General features: G+C 43.7%; 1 protein-coding gene across 1 annotated transcript in view; it reads right to left on the reverse strand.

Annotated features, from left to right (window-relative positions):
- Positions 1-449: 449 nt before the first annotated feature.
- The window catches only part of vps13c (vacuolar protein sorting 13 homolog C), a gene marked incomplete at its 5' end in the record, with an annotated part of 85,169 nt that continues 59,149 nt past the window's right edge, over positions 450-26,469 (reverse strand). The window contains 36 exon segments of the mRNA XM_079997289.1: positions 450-2,007; positions 2,768-2,851; positions 2,964-3,087; positions 3,181-3,272; positions 5,750-5,864; positions 8,899-9,022; positions 9,224-9,269; positions 9,403-9,566; positions 9,813-9,888; positions 10,215-10,328; positions 10,443-10,524; positions 10,943-11,076; positions 11,285-11,398; positions 11,737-11,848; positions 12,214-12,283; positions 13,942-14,023; positions 14,185-14,325; positions 14,413-14,557; positions 14,822-15,057; positions 15,236-15,362; positions 15,556-15,689; positions 16,803-16,928; positions 17,218-17,382; positions 17,547-17,651; positions 18,323-18,712; positions 20,504-20,801; positions 20,911-21,032; positions 21,186-21,346; positions 21,464-21,728; positions 21,947-22,102; positions 22,226-22,315; positions 22,436-22,567; positions 23,377-23,610; positions 24,329-24,421; positions 25,374-25,600; positions 25,843-26,105. Of these exon segments, the coding sequence (XP_079853415.1) occupies positions 1,906-2,007; positions 2,768-2,851; positions 2,964-3,087; positions 3,181-3,272; positions 5,750-5,864; positions 8,899-9,022; positions 9,224-9,269; positions 9,403-9,566; positions 9,813-9,888; positions 10,215-10,328; positions 10,443-10,524; positions 10,943-11,076; positions 11,285-11,398; positions 11,737-11,848; positions 12,214-12,283; positions 13,942-14,023; positions 14,185-14,325; positions 14,413-14,557; positions 14,822-15,057; positions 15,236-15,362; positions 15,556-15,689; positions 16,803-16,928; positions 17,218-17,382; positions 17,547-17,651; positions 18,323-18,712; positions 20,504-20,801; positions 20,911-21,032; positions 21,186-21,346; positions 21,464-21,728; positions 21,947-22,102; positions 22,226-22,315; positions 22,436-22,567; positions 23,377-23,610; positions 24,329-24,421; positions 25,374-25,600; positions 25,843-26,105 (5,245 nt within the window). The 3' untranslated portion in view covers positions 450-1,905.

The following is a 26,469-nucleotide window of genomic DNA, read 5'->3' on the forward strand; positions in this document are numbered from 1 at the left end:
TTTAGTGAGTTGGGGTTTTTGAAGACTCGAGGTGTGCATCCACCTCCGCAGCTCATAAGGCCGTCTCTGAAGCCACCATTCTTACTACTTTTGAAAATAGCGTTAGACATTTCGTTCCGGCGATTCATTGCCAATAGCCGCCGTGACATATAAAGGGAGTCTTGTTTCACAGTACATGCTGTGTGTATGCTGTGGTATCATTTTCTGTTTGGCTGTTAAACTCTCCGGTATTTAAGTGGTTTGTTCATAGTTGTGATTTTTTTTTTTTTCAGCATTTCTCAAAACCGCCCTGACAAACAGTACGGCCCCAACTAACTAAAACCCATACAATGTACATTCAGCATGTCTACCGAGGACAATAACTGATGCCATATTGCCATGCCATGCCGAGCATCTTCGAAATGATTTCTCACTCAACACAACACACATAAAATGATTAACAAGACGGCTGCATAAAAATTAACCTTTATAGAAAATGAATCAGGTTAGACACAATGAAACATTATCCTTGACTCATTGAGAAAAAATATGTGTTTTAAAATGAAAGGCAGCCAGGTTATTTGAAGCTTAATATCACCACTAGTAGTAGCCCCCGTTTGTTTAATTCCTTATCTTTTCCCATTATGTTTTTCTTTGGTCCTCCATGACACTTCAGAATCATTGGAGTAAAACCACGACGACAAATACATACAAGCTGTGCACTCCTGCTGCGGGACTTGCTTGTGTGGAAAAAAAATTGTTGGAGGGATTCCGTGGTCATGCAGAAGGTACATTAAAAAAAATAAATAAAAAAAAAAAATCTTTGCTTTCATCGGAAAACTGCGCTCATCTGAGAAAGAAACCCCAACATACAGTACAATCAGCGACAAAAAGCCTCATGAAAGTCCATTAAATCACTTTGGACGGTTTTTACATCAACAAGTACAGCTATGAATATTTCTAGGAATTATCACCACATTCTTGAAACAAACACATATACTCGTTCATGTCGTATGTTTCCACCTGAACACGGTGACTTTATGAACTAGAGGAAAAAACTTTGTCGCAGTAATTCCACTCTGCTTTGGATCAAATCAAGTTTTTTCGTTTTTTTCGTGCTGTACAGACGCTGTTTCCTTCACCGAGTCCCCGACCATAACCACACTTAAATGGCAAAGCGCTCAATTCTTTGTGTAAGAACACTGGAGCAGAGCATTTGGGATTAACACATTAATGACAACTCTAGGTATTGACTATATTACTCCAATACATATTTCCATAGTGAAATTGACCGAGCAATAAAGTGCAAATTTCTCTAAAAGCAAAATCAATGAATATTTACGTTCTAGTCACTGTGTGCTATTTATTTAGTAATTCTTTCTACATTTTTTTTTTTTTATAGCATTTACCAACTGTTTATTTTGAAGTCAACTATTACTTACCCCCAATGAACCATTTAGAAAACATGACAAATTAATAAAACATAAGCTTGAGTTTTCAGAGGCTGGCAAATGGCAGATGGCAAAAGGAATTTTAATTCCCACTATAAATCTAACCCTAATAATAAAATGTAATTGCAGTGCCACGGCGGAAAATAATGTGCTCTTTTCTTCTTATTTCAAGTCCTGTACTGTAAACACCGACACAAGCGCTTACAGTTACGAGTGCAATTATGTAGTGGTACAATCAATAATAACCTACAGCCACTTGTGTAGATGTGTACGTGCATTTTGGTTTTACATCAGTGAGAAAACAACCATACACGTGCATAAGTTCTCAAGAAGCAGCTGCAATTTTCATGACAGAATGTTTGCTTCGAGGCAGCCTGATTACACAACAGCACACTCGAATCCACCTTCGTTGGGCTTGTGGGACTCATGGCGCCCTCCTGGAGGGGCCGGGAACCATAGTTTGAAAACCAGCGATTCAGGGTTTGTTGGGCAGTTTGAGGAAGCGTTGGGACTTCTGCCTCGCCATCCTGTGCTGCTGCCGGGCGACCTGGGCCTGTTCTATGGCCAGCTGCAGCTTCTGCAGAGGGGAGGACCCACACACACACACACACACACACACACACACACACACACACACACACACACACACACCACATTATAATTATGGGATAGACCACATGGAGCCAGTCCCATTCACATACGCAGGTGAATAGGAACATTTGGAAATACTCACAAAGAGACATAAACATATCTGCACACACACACACGCAGAAATACAAAGACACGCGTACACACAATAAGTTATAATGTGCAGGCAGCCGGTCGGTATCGGCAAAATAACATCCTGTCGGGGGTTATTTCGTCGATAATGACCGGCTGGCTGCGTATTATCCTGCTTATTTCACCGCTGATACACAAATTACATAGTCACGGAATGATCGCGGCAGAATATTTGAAAATATTTCAAATAGCAGGCACACTGGTAGGAAAATATTTTCAAATGTTCTCAAAACTATAGTGCGCACGGTGATTAAGGAGCTTCCGCTAAGAAAAATTGTTCCACAGCCACATAGCTTTGCCGTCGTACAGAACAATTCGCTCCACAAACGACTGAGTCATTTACTGTATTTAATGTTAGATTTCATTTGAATCATGAAATGAGTCACGCTGAATGGTCCTTTGGTGTGGTTTCGTTATCAAGGGTCCGCACTCGTTAGAGTTTTCCGCTGTAGTTCCTATGGAGTGTCACAAGATGTCGCCCCTCGCTAGTGTTAGCATTAGCATGCAGGCGGCGTGGGGGGAGCGACGTGAAAGCAGGCAGAGAAGGGGTTGGTTACCTGGGCCAGGGCGGGGTCCTTCAGGTGGACTATCCTCACTGGATCCTGGCCATCCCTCTTAGCGATCATCAGTTTATGCTGCTCCTGGATAAAATAACAGCCATTCAGTCAAAGATATCGATTAAAAATACAGTAGTATTTTATATTTACCTATAGTCTTGGATTGCTAAACTGACTCGTCATCTATTAAATGTACCTTGCAGTAGATCTGCAGGTCGGCTCCTCTCACCATGGGAGGCCTGTGGAAGTTCTCAAACAAACACTCCCACTCCTTGTTGAAGTGTCCCACAAAGTCAATCTCCTTTATACACATCACCCTCCTGGAGGCACAAAGGAATGAACGTCATCAGTATTATTATTATTATTATTTTATTATAAATAACTACGATGTTAGTAATAGTCCAACGTCCCACCTGTTGGTGACAATGATGTTGGTCTTCCTGTGTCCAGGATAAACACAGTGATCTCTGAACACTTCGCCTTCCAGCTGCTTGACCTCTGACCTCTGAACACACAATGTCAGGGAATAGAAGCTCTTGAATACCATGCCACACGCACTCACTTGAGCTCTCAAGACAATTTATTTTCAAAGTTTTCAGTTTTTATTTTTGGAGCACTTTGTACCGTGTGTTATATCAAGTTGTACGTCAGCATAAATTTTCTCCAAGTTTCTTCAAAGTTTCTTTCAGTTCATCTTTTATATGGGTGTATAGTTCGATTTTATATACTGTTTAATTTGTTTAATGGTGTATGTATAGTTGACGAAATACTTGTGACACAAATAATAGACAAATTTGGGTTTAGACCAAATATGACACATAACTAAAAAACACTTTCCGGTATTGTTTGAAGCTTTTGGTGACGTTATTTGGCGACCCTTTTTTTTTAATTTTTTTTTATTTATACCAATACCACACACACACACACACACACACACACACAAAGTTTCAACAGGTAGAAGAGTTAGTCCATTTGCCTACTCAGCAAAGCCACAGTGGAAATGAAATTCACAGTTTGGGGATTAAACGGACGTCCTATCGCCTACAAAGGTCGTTGTGATAGACGGAATGAAAAGGAATTAAGTAACTGTAACCTTTATTGATGATCATGTTTACACACACACACACACACACACACACACACACACACACACACACACACACACACACACACACACACACACACACACACACACACACACACACACACACACACACACACACACACAAACTGTTACCTTTATTGATTATCATGTTTTAACACACACAGAGTACAAAAGTTACACATGGAGGAGCTCTGCAGTGTCCATATAGACTGTGCATCTACACTGGTTGACTTTAAGGCAACTTTAGAAAGGTTAAATAGAAATATTCTACCCGACAGCCATGCTATGAGTGAGACCAGGATGAGGTGACGCGATCATGCAATGAATCAAAGCACGTTCACAATATGTTCCATCAATTCCTAAGCGTGACGTGATCCAGCGACGGAACGACAGCAGTAGTGTTTTAGAAGGCGACGCCACAAACCTTTTAGAAAAATATTGCTAAAGTCTAGAGGGAAAGTACACGGATCATTTCTTTGTTCGTAGTAAAATAGCCACACAGATTCTCTTTTTTGAAGAAAGAAATTATAAATGTTAAATAAATATGTATAAACAATATAAATAAAACACAAATATTTTCACTTGGTAAAAGGTGATTAATAACAACTTATTTTGAAAAATGCTTGAGGTATAGTATGGAAGAGAGAGTCACTTTGGCATGCGATAATCTTAGGCAAAGACACGTTATTATTTGAGCACAATATTTACAAGTACTGTACAAGGCATACAGCAGCACCCTGCCAGATCTACACTCCAGGGCATCAACACGATCATATAAATTGTGAGATAAATAACAATTATATTTGTTCAATTATTGGACACAGCTTTAAAATTGCTCAAAAAGCACAGCTCAATTAGTCCAAGCAGGTTTAGTCCTCATCTTGCTGCATGGAAAAGAGAGAGACAGGGCAAAGAAGGAAAGAAAAAAAAGGAAGAAAGAAGAAAGGAAAGAAAGAAAGGATTATTATTGAAGGACAAGATAGCTCCCCAAAGTTGAGAAATTCTCATGAATTTGACCTTTTTCGATGTTGGTTCCCATAACTGTAGACAGCATTTTTTCTATGTTGGCTATATTCATTGTCAGCGTTTTAGGTGATGGGATTTCTGTTATTGGAAGAATTGTACCCAAGTAATAATTAAGCCCATGAAATTTGAAATATGTAGAATTAATTTTTCCAAGGTGTGAAGGAAAAGAAAATGAGATGAAATACTTAGATTTATTTGGATAGCTAAAGCCCAGTATACAGTATGCATATTTAAGTACACATATGAACAGTATATTGCCTATATGTACATATACTGTATATGTACATAATATGCATTTAAACGTAGCGTAGTATTGAGCAGATCCTCTGTCATGCATTAAACAAGCGCCCAAAATGAAAAACAGGAAGAGGGAAGTCAAACACTGATAGGCCGGATGAGTATGCAGAACTCTTCCTCATCCTCCCACTTCTGTGTTTGAAAACCTAAAGAATAATGCAAAGGGCATGCATTTGAAGGCTTTTTAAATAATAATTACTGCATGATAGCGGCCTCCCTCCTGATCTTTTGGAAACTGATTATCGTCTACTTTTGCTTTTTGGGGTGTAACCTGCACCGAAAATGCAGAAAGTACGTTCTGGAATGTCAATAAACAGCATGAAAGAGTATGAGGTACGTCACGCACTCCACCCAAGGCTACCGCATGAACTTTTTAGATCGTCTAACGTACGAAAGGAAACCCCACCCCATTAGGGGGTTGACGCCCTTTCATTGTATCACTAAAATGCACGAACATAACTGCTGAAGAAACTGAATTGGACTATTCAACCAATAGAAAAGAAAAGAAAAAAAGATCTCCCACAGCCGCACGGACGGATGGAGAGGGATCAAACCTGGAAGAGGTCGAAGCCCTGCGACTCGGTGTGGTCGTACGGGCGGATGATCCCATCCTCCCTGATGAGTCTGACAGGACGCAGCTTGGTTACTTCCTCCGTGGATTCAGCGACCCTGAGCGCACACGCGCACGCACACGCGCGCACACACACACACACACACACACACACACACACACACGCACACACGCAGATTAACATTCAAGATTCAATGATCTCAGTCATATACCACATGTACTAGTCGTACACACACATACAAACTGCCAGACAAACACTTGATAACAACCGCTATGGGGGATACGTTTGTCTGCGTCACTGTGGCATCCAACCGCCATTTGGAACGTCTACTGTTTTCCCATTCTGAGGCTCTAGTGCAGGCAGGTGTGTTTTCGAGCTCCTGCGTTTTCATGACAAAAATGTGAGCTTCCTGACGCAAACGTAGTATTTGCACTCGTCAACCATATCCCTGCCGTCTATAATCCCTCAAGCCTGACACATGGAGCCCAATGAACATCCACGATGACGTTCTGCGAGCCAAACAACCGCCCCACAATATACGGTACATTTATATCTCTTTACTTTTCTTTGTATCAAGCAGCAAACTCCTCCATAGTGAGGGCAAAAGTCCTTGCCAGCCCGTCAAAAAAGAAAATGCAAAGTAAAAGTGAAAAGACGATGCAAATGCTGCATCCAGTGTAGCAGTGGAGTGTGTTTCTGATGGAATATCTCACCTTTCATTACCTCTACGGTGACAGCATGAAACAGTAAATGGATCAGGTTATTAAGAACCGACTGCGTTATTTGGTTTTGTGGAGAATGAGCGTTGAAGATGGTACATCGGTACTGTGGAAGGGCGGGTGGAGGGGTCGGTGGGGTGCGTGGCGGGGAGGGGGGGGGGGGTCGGTTCAGGTGTTTCTCGGTTAGTTCCAAAACAGGTGGAAGAGTTAAAAAGTCTTTCTGTCTTTCTGGGGTCTATAGGTGTATGAAGAAGCAACGGTGTGTTAGTGGGGGAAGCAGGAGATCAAAATAAGTGCCTGTTGCCTGTGGATCCATAGATAATTCCCCAGTTGGTCTGATGTGGCTAAACTAGTGGACTTCGCAATGTAGGGATGAAGTCTAGGATTACCATTTATGATCATTGGAACGACTGACTTTTTTTTTTTTTAATCGAGTCGTTTAAAAGCAGGTCAAAGTTTGCTAAGTTGACATTTAAAGTGCAAAATGTCATGATTGCACCACGTCACGCTGGCCGAATCGGAAAGTTCCATTTTTTATTGAAATCGTACAGTAGTTTGTCCGGTTTATCAGCTAGAGATACTTTACTAGTACTCGTAATATTTGGCTAATATGATATGTCCACCATATTGACATACCCCGCAAACTAGCGTGTGACTATTTGTTCACTATTTGTGGAGTTGACTGTTGGTAAAACAGTCGGTGGTTTGTGTAAAACTCAGCTGTATTCTTAGAAAAGGATTTGTCATTTTCCCAATTCTTGATTTCAAGGTTATAAAAACATACAGTATACAGATAGTATAACAGATAGTGTACCAAATAATGTTTGTCGTGTTTCTATGTGCTACCCCATATCTGGAGCTCAGGTTGGTGTCTAGTTGATGAATTCAAGTCTTACTTGGGTGCATTAGGTTTGACGCGCAGTGGTTTTTAGCTCACCTTTTACTTATTTCTATTTATATTGATTACCCATATTGTGAAGTGTACATATTTTCAGATTCTGTTCTTAGTGTTTCCCTGCACCACATTCCCTGACTAAGCTGCTCTACTCCCAAATGCCCTCACTGACAATCAATAAAGTACTATTTTAAATGTTTATCTTTGTAGTTGTGATAAACCACGTTCCACATGAGAACATTTAAAAATCAAAATTTGACATAATTAACTAAATGGCACGTTCATGACACATCCAGTTTGAACTTCAAGTACGCCTATTTGTCCACACAAACAAACTGCATCCCTGTCAGGCTAAGAATGTGTCAATAACTGCCTGAGTGCATTCAAGCAAACTCCCCACAGGAAGTACTAGAGAGAGGCCATCATAAGGCCATCAGGGCTTTACGACGGAAGACGGCCATCGAACAGATGTACGTGTGTGTCTCTCTCTCCACAGGTGCTGCTGTAAAAGGGTGCACATGCACGCTCAACCTTCCCGGCATAAATGAGCATTAAACCAAATGGTAAATGACACATCTTTCATAAAACGCTGATTGTGACAAGCTCTCTCCTGATCTCTCCTCACGGCGGCCGCTTGCGAACACGATGCTCGGAGCTGGGACTGCTGAGCAGCAGGATGACAGATGGGGGAAATGTCAAGCACCAACCCAGTCACTGCTTTCTCTCCGGCTGCTCGCCCATGTGCACGCGACAGCATACGCAGCAATGTAGGATGGGTGTGTCCACACAATGCAGCACTTACCTGCCTCTCTGCAAACTGTGTGTATTAAAGGAAACCATGCAACATGTACCCAAGCAAAACCAATCAGGACATTTAAAATCTAAGATGCTCTCCTTAATCGTGGGCCATGCATTTCCATAATGAGGGATTTATCATCTCTTTGAACATAGTAAGCAAATTAAAAGCCAAATCATTACGTGACAGTTCAGAGGCGACGCTAAATGCTAAGTCACTGACTGGGGTGGGGGATCAAGGAAAGCATCAGCTTTCATGTCAAACCACCGAACAATAAACTTGAAGATGAATGGAGCGACTTCAAATACTCACACACCAAAAATCGAAAGACAAAAACAGAACAAGACATTAAAACAATAGGAGGCATGATCTTATGAGACAAAAAACTGAAAGCAGAAAATGTCAAAATTAGTCAACACACATGTACACAGAGAGGACAAGGACATGGCCACGGCGGAGACGGACACGACACAACTCTAATCAAGTTGAGCTTGTTCAACACAAAACACTACTAAAGATATTTTAACATCTAAAATTTGTTGCAAATCGCAAAGATAAGGGAAGGTGCTAAAGAGCACTCTAAAACATAAGTGAGCTACCAAAAAAATAAATAAAAATAAATAGTAAACTACACATACGGATACATATGCAGAAAAGTAAAAATACATTTGAACAGGAGCTGTACAGAAAATAAAAAGAAGGGGTAGAAACGACTTCCTACCTCTGGATGCCCTGGAAAGTGCTGCTGGCCATGTCGATGATGCCCCCCGTCGGCCTGGCGACCACGCCCACAAGACCCTTCCCAATGCCTTTGAAGAAGCCAGCAGCACCTTCCTTCTTCGCCCCTGAACAAACACAATAACTATTAACAATTTTACTCCAAAATACATCCATATCTAAACCATTTGAAGAAAAATGAGATACCTGATGTAATACTAAATAAGAGCTAAGGTGTGATTTTGAGTAGTTTACATACACATTGAGAGGTCATTCTCATACAGACTTTTCGTGTGTAAAAAATGAGTGTAAGTGCTGCTGAAACCTACCCTCCACTGGCTTGGTGACGATGCCTGTCACACCTCCAAACACGCCCTAAAGAGGAAGAAAAGGGCCTTTATATAACCATGAAAGCTCATTTTGTCAGTCGTCACTTAATAATAGATATGTTCTTCGCCGCACGGTGACCGATCGTATGGTTTGGTTCAGTGATTCAAGCGTTGGTTACCTTGATTAGGCCTTTCCCGCCCTTGGCCAGACTCTCTCCAAAGTCTTTGGGCGGCCGATTCATCTCCTCTCGGCGTTTCTGCTGGTACTCCTTGTCCATGGTGATGGCTGCCAGGCCTTTGCCCACCGTGCCGGTGATCCGAGACACCATGCCGGCAGCGCCCCCTGGTGGACGATGAGATGGTATCAACCAGTTTACGGCACAAACCACCCAAAGGACACAGATCTACTTTATAACAAATGCCACGCCGTAAAGAAATCCGGAATGAGGAGTGCCACAGCACACAAACACACGCAAACAGGGCGGAAATGCCCTTTGACACAACACTACAATATATGTTACAGATAAATGCAGACATGCAGGCCTTCCACATTGCGCGAAGGGAAACATATCCGTTTATACATCCTTACCAACTGTGTGACCGAACAGACTGCGGACTCCAATCACAAAACCTTCTGCAAACTCCTCAGGTCCCTGGACAGCACCCTGGAGCGCAGACATGGACTTAGTGGACTCAGTGGACTCACAACTCAGTGCAGTCGCTGAGTCACAGAATCATGAATATATGGTTGTACTATTCTTAAAAAATATCTCCACTTCATTTGCAAGCAAATGTGGTAAGTCTAAGTCAGTTCAATGTAATTTTTGTTCAACATTTCACAAGTTGTACTGTCTTCGTCGGGGCTGGATGCATCGCCAGGAAAGGTCAGAGGGTAGATGGTAAACGCCGGCAGAACAGCGGCTCCAGATGAGACAGCTATAGCTTGGTTAAATATATGTTTTGCATGTGTCTGGGTCTGTGGATCATTTACCAGGAACGGCTCGTAGAAGAGGGCCTCCACCCCCTCTGACAAGCCTCGGATCAGTCCAAACGGATTCCCCAACACATCCAGGCCCAGAACCAGAACATACATCTGCTTCAGGAACTAGAGCAGGGAGTTAACAACATTGAATATTACGGTTTTTTTTTTCCTCCAACATAATACACGGCCCATTGATTGAAGCTGAGATCCTCAGCATCATTCTAATCCTCCAGTCACCTGCTCGCTGTAATGTCCAATAACCGCCCACATCAGCTTCTCTCTCCGGTAGAACTGGTACTTCACCTCAAAGAATGCCAGTCTGTCAGAGGACGGGGGGTGTGAGGGAAGAGTGCAGAAAATTGTGTCACTTTAGTTCATTTTGATTGTTTCCGGTCATTAAAACATACTGACTGGCATAAAATCATATAGATCTTGGTATCAGAATTTTCATTGGGAATATTCCCTAATCCCATTGCTCCACCGGTAGTATATTGCACCAATGCTGGTATATACAATACCAGCACTGGTTTAACCCTTGAAATAATGCCACAAGATTTCCTTCCAGAATAAGAGCTCTGGTCAAGAGTGCGTTTCTAAAGAGGGCGAGAACACGTGGGGACCTGGTAACACTGCAAATGTGACTAATTTTATCAACGGACATCTCCAATCGTCTTTTCTTGACTTGATTCCCAAATCATTTCTATGGGAACCTCAGAGCCTCTCGTGGCCAGTCTCACTTGAAGATGAGGTCGTCCACATCGGTGAGCGTGGCACCGATGCTCTTCAGCAGTAGGTTGAGGGACTGGATGGCCACCATCTCCTGCTGTCCAGACTCATCTCCGCTGGAGCCCAGAGACAGACTCAGATGGAGCTGCGAGACACAGGGGATCCGTTCATGTGGATGAATTATGTATATTGTAACATTATTTGCCTGTGTAAAATATTTTGAAATAGTATCTATGATGATAATAATAATAATAATATATTTTTGGAAACATTGCAGATCATGAAGAGAAATCTCTGTCATCAATGGCTGCCAGCAGGCAAAAAGAAACAAAAAAAAACCCCCAATAAATTACTTTAATGGGGGAGATGTGGAAATGTTCGAAAAAGTTGAGTCCTGATGCGTCCGTCAGTGAGGCCTCCATCAGCTCTGCCTGCAGAGTCTCCAGGTCCCTCTGGATTAGTTTGGTCTGTAGAACACACACAACAAGCACATATTATAAATATGGTATGTATGTATTGCCCAAAAAACAATAGGGATGCTAAATGCTAAAACTGGGAATCTATCAAACATGAAAATCAACAGTATTTTCTTATTTCTTCAATTTTTAAATGCCTCTAATGGAACCTGAAATCCCGTGTTCATGAGAAGTAATGGATAGGACTGGCGCTCATATAAGCTAATACTTCAGGGCTGGGAATCAGAATTAGCAGCGAAAAAGTGGTATCGGTATCCGTGCGCCTCTTAAAGGAGTTCGACATCTGACTTTTAAAGTACGTTTTAGGACTAGTAGCCCAAATGGCCCACCTTCTGCTTGTCGGCCTGAGGGTCGGTCGCTGGGGTGAACAGAGCCATGATGGCTCCCAGAAACCCCTGGTCAATCTTCACAGCCATCTCCTGCACCAGAGCCATGAAGTACCTGCGTGCACACACACATATTAATACTATTCACATGCTGACGCTTATTACAGATCTCCATACCTTGTGGAACGAAAAAAAAAACAAAAAACGTTTAACAAGACAATAAAAGTAAAAAAATAAAATAAAAAGGTTTTTCCACACTTGTAAGTACATGGAGTTTACTAAAAAAATATATAGCTACTAATGTACAATATTTTCCTGACATTTCCAGAGAGAGATAAAGATCAATACACTTAAATAAGTAGTGGTAAGTGGTATTGAATACCATCAAATTTAACACTTTTTTTTAGAGTTAGTCTGACGAGATCAATGCAAAGAACATCATTTCACTTCAATAAAGAATGAATAAAAAAAAGTGCTCACTTGAACTGCATGACCTGGCTGTGTTCATTAAACCGTGTGATGATGGAGACATCAATAAACGGCTTTGGTTCTAAAAAATATACATAAAATATATGAGCGATGAAGAACAATGATGAACAATATCATATACAAATAATCAAAGAATATTACACAATGAAGTTGTATAACTAATGTCATTATATATATGAACACCTGGAAAGAAGATGAGATAATACAACACAACAATTTATCCATGGAGGAAATTCAGGCATTAGAGCAGCAAAAACAGTGCAGTCAGGAAAGCGATAACAAACGACAAAGAGATAAAGCCGGGTTTACGATTCTCCGTAGGTACACGTTAACATCTCTGCGCACCTACGCAGCGACGGGTGTTACGGGAAATCATTCAGTAGGTTGCAGAGGAGCCGACGTGCATAGCTCCCAAATCTGAAAACAACGTATTGCGCGGTTCGGCGCGTCAAACAAGCCGATTGGTTGAATTGTCCGTCTTCCTGTCAGAAGGCGAGTTTAGAACGGAAAAGAAAATGTAGCAGATAGAAGCTCACCTTGCAGAAGAGGTTTGACGGCGGATTTTTACTTGGAGTCTAAAGTTTTCAAATAAAGTTTGGAATCCCCGGGGTAGAGGTAGGACAGTGAGGTAGGAGGGGGTAGAGGTAGGACAGTAAGGTAGGAGGGGGTAGAGGGAGCAAAGTGAGGTAGGAGGAGTGAGGTAGGAGGGGTAGAGGTAGGAGGAGTGAGGTAGGAGGGGTAGAGGTAGGACAGTAAGGTAGGAGGGGTAGAGGTAGGACAGTGAGGTAGGAGGGGTAGAGGTAGGACAGTGAGGTAGGAGGGGTAGAGGTAGGACAGTAAGGTAGGAGGGGTAGAGGTAGGACAGTGAGGTAGGAGGGTTAGAGGTAGGACAGTGAGGTAGGAGGGGTAGAGGTAGGACAGTGAGGTTGGAGGAGTGAGGTAGGAGGGGTAGAGGTAGGACAGTGAGGTATAGAAGGGGTAGAGGTAGGACAGTGAGGTAGGAAGAGTGAGGTAGGAGGGGTAGATGTAGGACAGTGAGGTAGGAGGGGGTAGAGGTAGGACAGTGAGGTAGGAGGAGTAGAGGTAGGACAGTGAGGTAGGAGGAGTAGAGGTAGGACAGTAAGGTAGGAGGGGTAGAGGTGGGACAGTGAGGTAGGAGGAGTAGAGGTAGGACAGTGAGGTAGGAGGGGTAGAGGTGGGACAGTGAGGTAGGAGGGGTAGAGGTAGGACAGTGAGGTAGGAGGAGTAGAGGTAGGACAGTGAGGTAGGAGGGGTAGAGGTGGGACAGTGAGGTAGGAGGGGGTAGAGGTAGGACAGTAAGGTAGGAGGGGTAGAGGTGGGACAGTGAGGTAGGAGGGGGTAGAGGTAGGACAGTGAGGTAGGAGGGGATAGAGGTAGGACAGTGAGGTAGGAGGGGTAGAGGTAGGACAGTGAGGTAGGAGGGGTAGAGGTGGGACAGTGAGGTAGGAGGGGTAGAGGTAGGACAGTGAGGTAGGAGGGGTAGAGGTAGGACAGTGAGGTAGGAGGGGGTAGAGGTGGGACAGTGAGGTAGGAGGGGTAGAGGTAGGACAGTGAGGTAGGAGGGGGTAGAGGTGGGACAGTGAGGTAGGAGGGGTAGAGGTAGGACAGTGAGGTAGGAGGGGTAGAGGTAGGAGGGGTAGAGGTAGGACAGTGAGGTAGGAGGGGTAGAGGTAGGACAGTAAGGGCTTTTGTTCTAACCTGAGTCCATAGCGATGGACTTTGGAGGAGGCACTGGATGGAAGATGATGGGGAATATTGCACCAGGTAGCTGGTTGTCCACCTGGAATATACCAAAAAATAAATCATCATTTATCAGAAGCACTTCCACTTTAATGGGCGTTGGGTTGAGATGTTAAGTACTTACCCTTAGACAATTTGTTTTTATAATATTCCACACACATTAATTAAATCACGTGGAAATCACAAAGCTTGATTGTTAACCTGCAGCCAGTGGAGCTGGGCCCGCAGACTCCTCTGGTGTGGAGATTGCTTGAGCTCCACCTGGATTCCAGACAGGAAGTTCCTCCTCACTGCACAGGAAAAGGGCTGACGCATCATCATGGGCATCTTCCCAAAGTTCACCTGCCGAGCCAACAATCACACCAGTTCAGACCTTGTTCATAGAATAAGGAATGTGGCATTATAGCGCGGCAGAAGATGTGCGTCTACCTCGATGTTGGTCTCCGTTTTGATCCAATCTGCTCCATCGTTCCCAGCCACGTATTTCTGATACGCCTTTTCCAGGAGGTTGATGTTCTTCTGGTTGAAGGACTTCCAGCGGTTCTTTGGCCTCATCTCCCAAATGACGCCCGAACTAGACAGAGAAAACCATGTAACAGATCTGTTTTGTGTGTGTGTGTGTTAATGTGCCGCTGTGTTTATGCATTCATATGTTTAAAAAAAAATCTGTGCAGCAGTTTTTACACCAGCTCCTTTGTAGCACATGCACAGCAAGTAGTTAAATGTCTCTTCACAAGAAAGTTGTGTTTTTGGTTTAGAGGTGCCGCTAGATGTATTGCACTTTGTTTTCGGATAGGAGCGAGCGATGAAGATTTATCACACCGCCCAGGCAGTTTACCTGGTGATTCCCACGTAGGCGATTTCCTGCCGGCTGGCGTTGTTGATCAACGAGAGGCCGAGGTTCTGGAGCGACACATTCACCTCCTGCTGGAATTGCTCCAGCTCCTCCGCTTGCCTCGCCTTGGTCACCACGGCGACGTCCTCGGTGAAGAGCAGCACGCGCTGACGTCCGTCCAAGAAGGACACCCAGTGCACCTGGGACAGGCCGTCGTACGCAAACTGACCGCATTCATCCTGAAACGCAAAAAGTATTATTATTATTATTATTATTATTATTACAGTATTATTACAATATCACTACTTATATTAATTATTATTATTATTGTTAAGACTGGCCACTTGATTCGTTTTGATTTGAATAATCACTCCCGCTGTCCGGTCAGAGTTAGCTATGTAGCCCCGTGGTGCTCACCTGGACCAGGTCCAGCTCTCCAGAGTGCTCCAAAGAGCTCCAGCGGAGCTTCCGCACGCCCGAGGGGTCCTCCCACGCAAAGCGCTGGGCATCGCCCGGCTTGAGCTCGCGACTGATCGAGGACCCACTGATGGATGGGTGGACAGACAGGAGCACAGGCAGACAGACAGAAAGAAAGAACAACAGACAAAGAATTTAGCGAGAATTCAAGCTCATATCAGTGGTTCCTTGTTCGGCACGGAGTTTGGAAATTGAATTTGGAAAACAGGAAGAGCAGTAACTCCACGAAAAAAGAAACATCATTCAACTATCTATCTGACCTCTGTCCGTAGTTGATGCTGACCCAGGGCGTGTGGTTGACAATGAGGGCGGGAGCGGCTCCTTCGTAGTAATCATTGAAGCTGATCACTGTGGAGTGATCCGAGATGTTCACGTCCACTATGATGCCCCCACACTGCACACACACAGCACACATAGACAGGGCAGAGAGGAAAAACAAACACGTACTTAACACAGAGGCAAAGAGCGACAAGTCACTATTTACTGCGTACTGCTTGTTTATTCATTGCTATTTCATTAGTGACATGTACCTATTTCTATTTTTACCCACTTAATGGGCTGTGTTAAATGTACACTTCCTGGCTACTAGCAGCCACACCTGCAAGATTAAGTTCATCTAAAAGGCGTTGAGCTCTGAAGTATAACCTACAATATGCAGGTTTTAAAAAGCCATGCAGCGTCCAAGGGGAGGGCACCAACTAGCCAAGCCTGCATCCTTTGACTTGGGCATTTTGATGTCTACACTGTCTTGTAGAAAGTGTGTTCATTCTGACTTTGTAATGCGTTGAGGATCCTCAGTGGACGGTCTGTCCAAGGAGAAGATTCCCTCATGCTTCATCCCTCTCTCCCTGGTGCAGGACCATCCTGACTCTGGCTACCCCGAGACACGGTCATACCCCTTCAGGCTCGCTTAGCCTATAACGCTCGGCGTGATACCAATATACGTTCACCCGGAGGAAAGAGAAATATCTTTCATTGTTAGTTTGCCGATAGTAGCCGAATATCTACAGCCTCAAAGACGTAGTCAATGTGGGGTTTTGGGCAAGGCAAAGTCTAAGAGCCGCGCCCTGTCACCCGACACTGTGTTTAGGCGCACGGAGAGTCGTGACGATTCATACATATTAAATATAAATGTATAATTCCCTATTTAAATGTTATCCCTGTGCATTTTGTAAGCTTCTATCTGTTTTATCCTGTTACTGTAATGCACATTGACTTAAAAAAAAAAAAAAAAATACAAAAAAAAAAAAAAAGACTGCTCAACTTCAGTCGACTGACAAGTTTCCGACTGATGATTCAACTCGTCGACTTTCAGGGGGCAGCGCTACCTATTATACGATCTTTTAACTCCCCAATGGTGGCCCAATTCAATGATGAATATTCATATTGAAATCTTTATTACGCTCCGAATGTCATCATCAAGCCCCGTGTCACAGCCACTGATTTTTCTTCTGAATTAGCGAAATAGCCTTAGTCGCATCTCTTTCCCCCAAAACTGTCCACTGACCACATCCATGCTCAGCAGTGTGCCGTTGTCCTGCTTGTTGAGGAAGAAGGACTTGGAGTTGGATTCGGATCCCACCACTCGGACACACAGCTTGGTGGTGCTGCTCTCCGGCCACAGTGGCAGACACTGAAACAAACAAGTACTTTTCATATAAGGAGGAGAGCGGCTGGAGGGGGAATGACACAAAGCAACATTCACAGAAATATCGCAGAATTTTATTCCTCTCTCTTTTTTTTTTTTTTTTTTTTTTAAACTCCACTCCCAATTAAATACATCCCACATGAAAACAGACGTAGACACAAGTAGAAAACACATGCACAGACGGGTAAACCCAGAGGTATGATGAACCAAAAAAAACATCCTCATGTTATTCCTAACACTTTTACCGACACGCACAACCTGTGAGCCCGTGTACCTCGGTGGAGGAGATGTAATGCCACCTCGCGGAGACGGCTCCTTGCTCGCTGGGAACCTCCCCGACCTCCAGCTCGTACAGCGACTTGTTGACCAGCGTGTAGAACGGACTCATGGTCACGATGCGCGTCAGGTTGAAGCTGCTCATCTGGATACTCACGCCCACCTGGGAAACACACACAGACGCGCGCACGCACGCGCACACACACACACACACACACACACACACACACACACACACACACACAATTGTGAAACAAAGGACAAAAAAGACATTTGTGCCACAATGTGTAAATAGTTTGTAAAGGGCCGCAAGGTGTCCAGCTGTACCAGGTAGTCCATGGCGTTGGAGGGACACCGGACGCAGCCATAGCTTCCCACCGTGTCCAGAGAGAATCCCTCAGACCAGGAGCTGGTGGACACACACAGCTGGATCTGAATGGGACACAAGAGACAACATAGGAGAGACGACGTGAGCACACTGCTCCACAATGAGTCCAGAGATAGTGACACAAGTAAGGCAGAGGGGGGTCAAAACATTTATTAAGTCAAAAAAACAATAGTATTCTACACTTTCTGAGTTTGAATGTGAATTTGTATGGTTTCCAATCTTTTCAATATTTCTGTTTTATCCAAGTTCCTATCTTAACTATCCTGTTATTGCTGTGAGTATGGTTTTGATTACGTGAAAAGGGATTTTTGTAACATCAACAAAAAACGTATTGAATATCAAGGATTCAAGTAAGAAGTGAAGGATTTCATTCCCTGGACACTACACTTACTAGAATTGTTATGTTCCAATGTTCAAAGTCAATAGGAAGCTCTTCTGCATTAAGTAGACATGCATTATTACACAATTATAAACTTATACAATGATAGCGGCATAAAATTGACAAAAAATAATTCAACTGCTGATCGCAATTATTTGCATAACAATGAATTGTCAACTTTTATGTCATGATGGTGAAATCACCATAGTATTTTTTTTTTGAATCGCAACAAAATCCATGTTAAAGTAACTATGGAGTTTTTTTCCATAGCTGGACACTGTTCTGGAGACTTTTTGATATTTCTGTGTTTGCATTGGGAGACAAAGTCACACTCACCTTGTTCTTGGTGAAGATGTTCTTCTTCTTGAAGGAGAACAGGACCACGTCGCGGTACTCGGCCGGGTGTTTGACGGACACGTCCTCGGCGCGGTACTGCAGCACGCGGGACGTCTTGTTGATGATCCAGTAGGGGCTGAAGACGGACAGCACCAGGCGGCTCGGCGTGCGCGCCACGTGCACGCTGACGTCCACGGTGAGCCTGGGGTCCGAATCGCAGGTGAAGCACACGGGGAAGAACTCGGGCATGGCCTGGTCCATGCACATGCGCCCGCGCCACTCGCGTCCCTGGTACTTGATGAGCGCCAGATCCACGATCTCGCCGCTGACGCGCGCATTGAGGACGTCGGACGTGCTGCCCTCCGGGAGCTCGCGGTACTCCTCCGACCCCTGGAGGACCACAAATAAATACACACGAAGAATAGGAAATAATACGGGCAACAATGTTTTGTAAGATAAATGAATGAAAATGAAAGCTGCTATGAGCAGGCCCTTGCTTTGCGCACAAAACATGTCATTTTCTATCGCCAGCAGGCACCACTTTGACCTTAACTTAATATTGGCACGTAATTGTCTTCAGGCCGGGACCATTTGCAAACCTGTGAAATTTGGGACAGATTTGACCATGCACAGTCGAGACTACTACTACTTCCTGTTTTGTTGTGAATGAAACATGGAAATCCAACGGCCTGCCACAGCCACGCTGTTTGATGAAAGCTCAAACTTTTAGCAATTTTTCATCGTTAAGGTGCTTTATATACGCTGACCAAGTTTGAGGTAGATCCGATTAACCTGCGAGGAGGTTTTTCGCAAAAGCATGGTGCCGGAAAATGGCCCGACGTGGAAATTCGAGGCTTTGCCACGCCCACAACGTTCAACGAAAACTACAACATTTGACAACTTTTAATCCTCAAGCTATTTTATACACGCTGTGCACGTTTGAGGTGGATCTGATTAACCCCCTAGGAGGAGTTCATGGAAGTTTGCATTAAACACATGAAAAACGCACAAAATTAGAAATGGCCGACTTCTGCTTGGGTGGAGCCAATGAAAGGCAATCCTGAATGATGAGAGCAATGTGTGTTCCAAATTTCACGAATATCATAGCAACTATATCACGACTAAGACCAATAAAGGCACACTTACTGTTAAAAGACAATACTGGTTTCCTAGTCCACACACACACACACACACACACACACACACACACACACACACACACACACACACACACACACACACACACACACACACACACACACACACACACACACACACACACACACACACACACACACACACAACCTGACAATTTCCGGATGTTTCAAAAAAATATTGACAATATTTACGCAACTGCTTAAATAGGGTGTGTATAGCTGTTTCCTATTACATTGATACTCCATGTATTTGGATGTATCCGCAATATGAAAGCAAGAGTGGAAAGGAAACTGAAGAAAAACCGAAAGGAGTGTGAGTGTTGATGACGTCATCGACACACAACAGGCCCACTCGCTCGCTGTGAATTCTCCAGACAATCACCTGCTCTGTTCACACATACCGCTCAATCCGACATTACACAGACTTTGTAGGAGGGTGCTGGCTGGGTAAAGTCTGTTTAATGTCCAGTCCAATTGGTTTGGACATTTGTGTTCACACATTCAGTTCCTCTGGGTAACGTCCGGATAATTTCACGGTTGCAGTGCATGTGTGAAATCAGCTTATGCAGCAAATAATCCACACTGAATTGACCCCTGAAATAATAGATTAAAGTTGTATATTTATGTTTGTTCTACAAAACCTTATGTAATCTACAGTAGGTGTTTTTTTTTATCACATATTTATTAATATTTTATTATTTTTGCATATTATTGCTACATACCACACTATATTATTTTTTCTTTAGTGTAACTTCCACCTGTTTATTTTTGGCTCACAAATCTCATAACTATCGTAGTTACTTTCGTAACTAATTTATTACATTTATTTAAGCAAAAAAAACAAAACAAAACAAAAAAGTCCTGTTACAGCTGTTGAGGCACTTAACAGGGCATGCACGATGATTTGTTTCATAAATACCTGGAATGAAATGTTATAGAATTATAATAATATATGTTACAGACTCTAGGCAGAGGCTTCCTCGGCACCAAACACTCCCCACAGATTTCCCTTCTGGGCTCTCACCTCCAGCAGGTAGCGGAGGGTGTAGGGCAGCAGGTTTCGCAGGGTGGCGGTGGGGTGCAGGTGGATGATGTAGGCCGGATCCCAACCCTCTTCACCTTGGGCGGTGATGTGGCACAGGTCGTCGGGCACAGCCAGCGTGGTCACCATGAGCGGCAGGAAGCTGGCGTCCATGGACGGACACTGGAGCTGGGAGCACACCTCGGCGCTGCGGTGCACCTGCTCCTTCCAGGAAATGCACGTGGCGGAGGCGCCGTACTGACCCTGGAGACGGCCCGCCGGCTGGAGGAACAGCTGGGATCTGGAGGAGGACACGGAGGTGGAACTTTATCATCCACAGCTTGGCTCTAGCGCTGCCCTCATTAAGTCCAGCTAAGATAAACAATGGATATCGGATCCTGATCCTGCACCTGTAGGTTTCCAGGGCAACGTCAAATTCCTTCTCAGGTTCAGCCGTTCCGATCTGCACCAGGCTCCTGGACGTGCTGCAGTACTTCAGAATGGTGAAGGGTATGGAGAAATGGTTCTTTATCTGAAAACAAAGCAAAAAAATAAAACAAAACATCAAGGACAACTAGGACCAATCAAAACTTTTCCATTAAATTTACTAATTTATCTACACTCTGTACAAAGCGGTCTACTTAATAGAACAGAAGTTAATCTATTTTATCAACCTTTCACTCACCTGGAGTGGAGAGCGGACGGTGATGACCTTGTTGCCGTCTGAGGCGTCGGTCTGCAGCAGAACCGACACGGCCTGCTGCAGCATCGGACCTCGGATGTTGTAGAGCCTGCGACCCGGTTTGTCCACTGCGATGTTGGAGATCTCGCTGTAGCCACTTGGCACTGCAGGGCAAAGCAGACAATGTGTGTTTGGATTGATCTGTGAAGCTGTTTGACACTGGAACCTGTAGTAAAAAAACATGACATAAAGTGGTGTGATGATGGTTGAGCAGCACCGACCGATGCTGAGGTTGAACAGGCAGCTCTCCTGGCGCTGCAGCGCAGACAGCTTCACCCGGGATGAGGACTGGAACAGGGAGTGCTCCAGGTCCACGCTCTGGCCCACAGCCACCTCGTGCAGTTTGCCCTGCACCATGGAGTCCACCAGCCGCAGGTTGGCGCTGTGCTGGACGATGAGGGGAAGGCCCAGCTCGTTGCGGATGGTGAAGGGGGCCTTCTCCTTCAGAGAGTGGTCGAACGTAGAGGCAGTGCCCTCAGAGAACGCCTGAGGGAAAAAAAAAGTACTCTTTAAAATGACTTATGATCAGCAGTATCTGCTTTGCAAAGCCAAAGGATTGAGTTAGTGTATTGCATTAAGACTCAATACACAAATTCAATTAAATGTATTAAGAACTGTGCTAAAATTCAGTGTATGGTCATAGGTTGAAAACCTGAAAATGGCCGCACACATTTTTAATGATGGGACTGGTGCATGTGCTTTACCTTGGCCAGGTTGTTAAAGACGTTGAGGCTGCACTGGGAGATGGTGATGTTCATAGTGTCCTTAGAGCAGATGCTGATGGCCGTTTGAGGCTCAGGGAGAACAATGAAGTCGTCTCCAGGAACTGGGCTTTTATCCTGCACCGGATTGTTCTTCATCTACAGAGCCGGGAAGATACTTTAAAATACTCTATTCTGTATATGTATGAATGCTGAATTTGAAAATGCAGGCTCTAATAAAGAGAGTGGTTGTTACTGAGATTTTTCACGATTGTGTGAGACCTCTAGTTTGAGATTCCATCTGCGCGTCCCGTTGTCGACTCTCTCGATGAGCGGTTCCCACACCGCATGACTCTCATTGAAGTTATTCACCTGCGCACGAACAGAAAAATGATAATAAGCAGAGAGGAATCACTAAATAAGTCATACCATATTGATTGATTAATTAAGATGGATTATGTCCTTATATTTGTCCAAGAGGGCGCCTCTTACCTCCAGAGTCATGTCAGCGCTGACGTGCAGCAGCGACGACCAGTTCTTGGCCGTGCCGCTGAGAGATGATTCCGCCAGCAGCAGAGGCACCGTCCGGTGGCCCAAACCCGACTCAAGGGTCACCTGGACCACCTGAAGGGTTTCAGCAATTTAAAATGTTACAATTAGAATTAACCACATGTTTATCCCCAAAAAAACATAAACACTACAACTAAGTTAGCCATAAGGGAGTCAGCACAACTTGATTTCAATGGCTCGATATTTTGTTTCATATAGAAATAATAATAATTCAAAAAATTAAAATAATTCAAAAAATAAATAAAAAAGAATAAAATAAAATTATTATTATTATTATTATTATTATTATTATTATTATTATTATTATTATTAATAATAATAATAATAATAATAGTAATGATTATGATTATTATGATGATGATGACGATGATGATGATGATCATCATCATCATCATCATCATCATCATCATCATAATAATCATAATCATAATATTAATAATATAAAGCAAACAAGCTAAATGCATTGAATTAAAATAGATAAAGAAAATCCTTAATTTAGATTTTTGCTAATCAATTTAGACCGAGACATTGAAAGATCATGATCATTCTTCAGCAAATATTATTTCTCTCAAAGTAAAAGTCTCAGATAATATATCTTTAAAGAAAGAAAGAAATATTGAACAAGCAATTCTCCAAAACAATTTTAAAATAATTCAAAATGCAATTCACAATAGCTATATAACTTAGTGACACTGGTTTCCTGGTATAACAGGCTCTGAACTGGCTGCAAGCAACTATTCAAGAGGAAACAAAATATTATCGGTAACACAAAAAAAAAAAATATTCTGATGTTTTTCTCCAACACCCAAGCTGTATCTGGACAGCCATCAAAATGTCCTGCGATCCCGTGCTTGGGTAAATACCTTGACCGCCACGGTGAAGGTCTCGCCCTGGTTGCTGCCGTCCTGGTCGCTGAAGCTCTCTGTGACCTCGATGGCCTGGTCCACGCCCAGGAACCAGAAGTTGCAGCCGTAAATGTCCATGACGGACCAGAGGTTGCCGACGTTGGACTTGTCCTCCTGCTTCTGCTTGTCCTGCGACTTGGCCGTCATGGCGGCCGTGACGGTCATCACCGTGTTGAGGATGACCGGAGAGATCTGGAGGATGGAGGGAGAAGGAGAAGATGGTTGAAAGGTTTCTGTCAAATAAATAGTTAAATTTTTAGTCATTTTGACAAGGTTTGAACAAAACCATTAAAATATATCTTAGAATGACTGAATGAATGAATGATCTTTATTGTCATTATACTCAGGTACAATGACATTTCGCATGGCTTCTCCCAATGTAAGACAAGACAAGAACAACTGTCATAAAAAAAGGTTGAGCCATCTACTTTCATTATGATTGGCAGAAAACAATCTATTTAAAATAGAAATAATACAGTCCAGTGCCTATCAAATAGTTATCATATTCATAAAATGTTTGTGCAGATTTATTGGGTTCTGACCCAGTGAACTTTATTTATGTGGCTTTTGATCACGGTCCCACAGTTAATAAATCACCTTTTATCATCAGAAAAATATTTTTATATATATTCTTCATCTTTGTCATAACAAACATTTCTACATTTGGGAGTAATTCAACCACCATTTCCAAAAAAAAAAAAAAAGAACTTAATATAAATGACAAGGCTATATGTATCTGCCTAAAAATAATTTGGTATTACCAGGCTGTTTAATGAATGCAATCATCTTAGAAGCCTTATCGGATTGTTGTAATGAAATAATAGAACTGCCTTACATTAGACAACTTCAGAGTCAACGATAACCACAAAAGACATCAACAATTCGTGCAAAGCCACTGAGTTGGAGTCACCTTGACTATAATTTCCTCGACATTCACAGAGCCAGTCAGCGGCTGGTTGGGGTGGGTTTTGGTTTCCAAGACAACAGAGCAGGGCTTCAGCACCTGTTGACAAAAAGGTAAATAGACAGTTCCATGTGAAGAAAACAAGAGTGGGGAGAATAATAATGAATGATTTATTTTGAATCAACCTAAATTCAGCACATTTTTGGCTTTGCATATCTTTTACCTTTCTTGTTTATATGTTTATTTATGGCCATGTCACCTTGGTAACATGCATGTCAGTTAAAATAAAAACTAATCATATGTTAGGATTGACTCTTATATCCCTTTTCCCCTGCGCCGAAAACCGACAACACTCGGTAACATCTGGCATTTGTCATTAGTGGGAAAGGTTACACCGGTGTTTCATTCCCGGGACAAATGACCCTGTAATAGTCACGGGTATTTATCGGCTCCAGCTCCGAACGGCTCCCATCGGCTGAAAGGGAAACATGAAACCCTGGTAGACACGCAAATTTTCCCCCCTTTTCGCGGCCTGATGCGATGCATGTTGAAGTTCTGGACGTTAGCGTGTAAATAGACAGGAATATCCCTGTATCACTTGATCATTTAATATCTGATTTAGAACCCAAAATCAGAAGTTGTTGACTTTTTTCCTGCATGCAGCACCATGCAATGTTTTGTGTGTGGGGGCGGTTTGATCGCACAGAGTGCACAGAGCAGAGGGAACACCCACGCCCCCCCACCAGGCTTTGAGCCACTCCAGCACCACCCCAAGCTGGTCTCTGAACCGGAGGAGCATCTCTGCTCCCCGTCGCCAATGGACCGGCATCGGGCATACTCCATGCTGCTTCTACTGTTTTCCCCCCCCCCCCAATCACATTGAAACCATGACATGCCCCTTTTCGGATGGTGTTCGTGATATCGAACGTGACACCCCAGAAAAAAAAGAAAGGCATACTTGTCCGCTCTGGCAATGGGAAAAGCGTCTTATCGCCTATTTTTTAGGGGGTTGACGGTATGTCCGCTAATTTTCATGTAAAGACGGTATTACTGTGGTGACGGCCTTGTCCTCTTCGGTGCGGATGAAGGAGCAGGCTAGGACCTTCAGGTCCCTGAGGTTGGCCCTCATCTGCTGGGCCCCGTCCTGCTCGGCCTGCAGGCAGAAGTCGCACTGGAAGGAGGCCACCAGGGCTGGGGCCTCGGCCTTCATTAGGTTGGCCACAAACACCACCTCTGGGTCCACCACCACCGCTCTCAGCTTGGTCCTCGGCACCACAGCTGAGGGGGGGGGGGGGGGGTGGGGACAGAGGAGAAAATGTATACCTATGGACTGGGGTAGTATCAGGGTACAATCCAGGCTGTTAGAGAATAAGCAGGAAACAAACAATTTGTGAACATATGTTTATGTAAACATTATTTGACTGTGTGAACATGGGAAGAATTTGTGAACAATTTGCGTTTTATGTATATCTAGCTGACCTACCCACCTACCTACTGATCTACAATTCAGCCAGTCTTACCAGTCTTAGTGTCAGTGCTACCATGATGCTCTGCCATTTGTTTGACAGGAAGCCTGTCAGTCTGGGAGGAGGCTGCCAGCTGGCTCTGGCTCTGCGGCAGGGCCTGGAGGAAGAAGTCGGCCACGGCCATCAGGAACTCCACGCTGGCGCACAGGTAGAGCTTCTGCAGGACGGCCACCACCTCACGCTCGGCGGCGCTCTGCCGGTAGGTGACATCGATCATGGCCTCCGAGCTCTCGCTCTTATCCCGCCTGCCGACCATCCTACAGACGTGGCGAAAAACACATACATATTACACGCATCCAAATTGCGTCTTTAAACATGAGATGTGTACCTGCACCAAGCAACAGTTTCACCCTCATTCCTCAGTTGAAGATTTGGAACTAGTCACTTTCTAAATATTTCTGGACTTCTATATCCTAAGAAGAGCGCCAAGTAGGGTTTGGATTTAAAGACAAGGGAAACAACTTGAAATCTGAAATTTTTGAAAATACATTTGAAAATAAAAAAAAAGTTTTACTTCTTTGTTGTACAAAACAACGAACAAATCATGTTTATTGACTATATTTTATTGATATTGAATCATGGCTACAGGCACCCAGGCCTATAGAGGTCTGTCTAGTAGTG

The sequence above is a fragment of the Zeus faber genome (assembly GCF_960531495.2).
Source record: "Zeus faber genome assembly, chromosome: 3".
Lineage (NCBI taxonomy): Eukaryota > Metazoa > Chordata > Actinopteri > Zeiformes > Zeidae > Zeus > Zeus faber.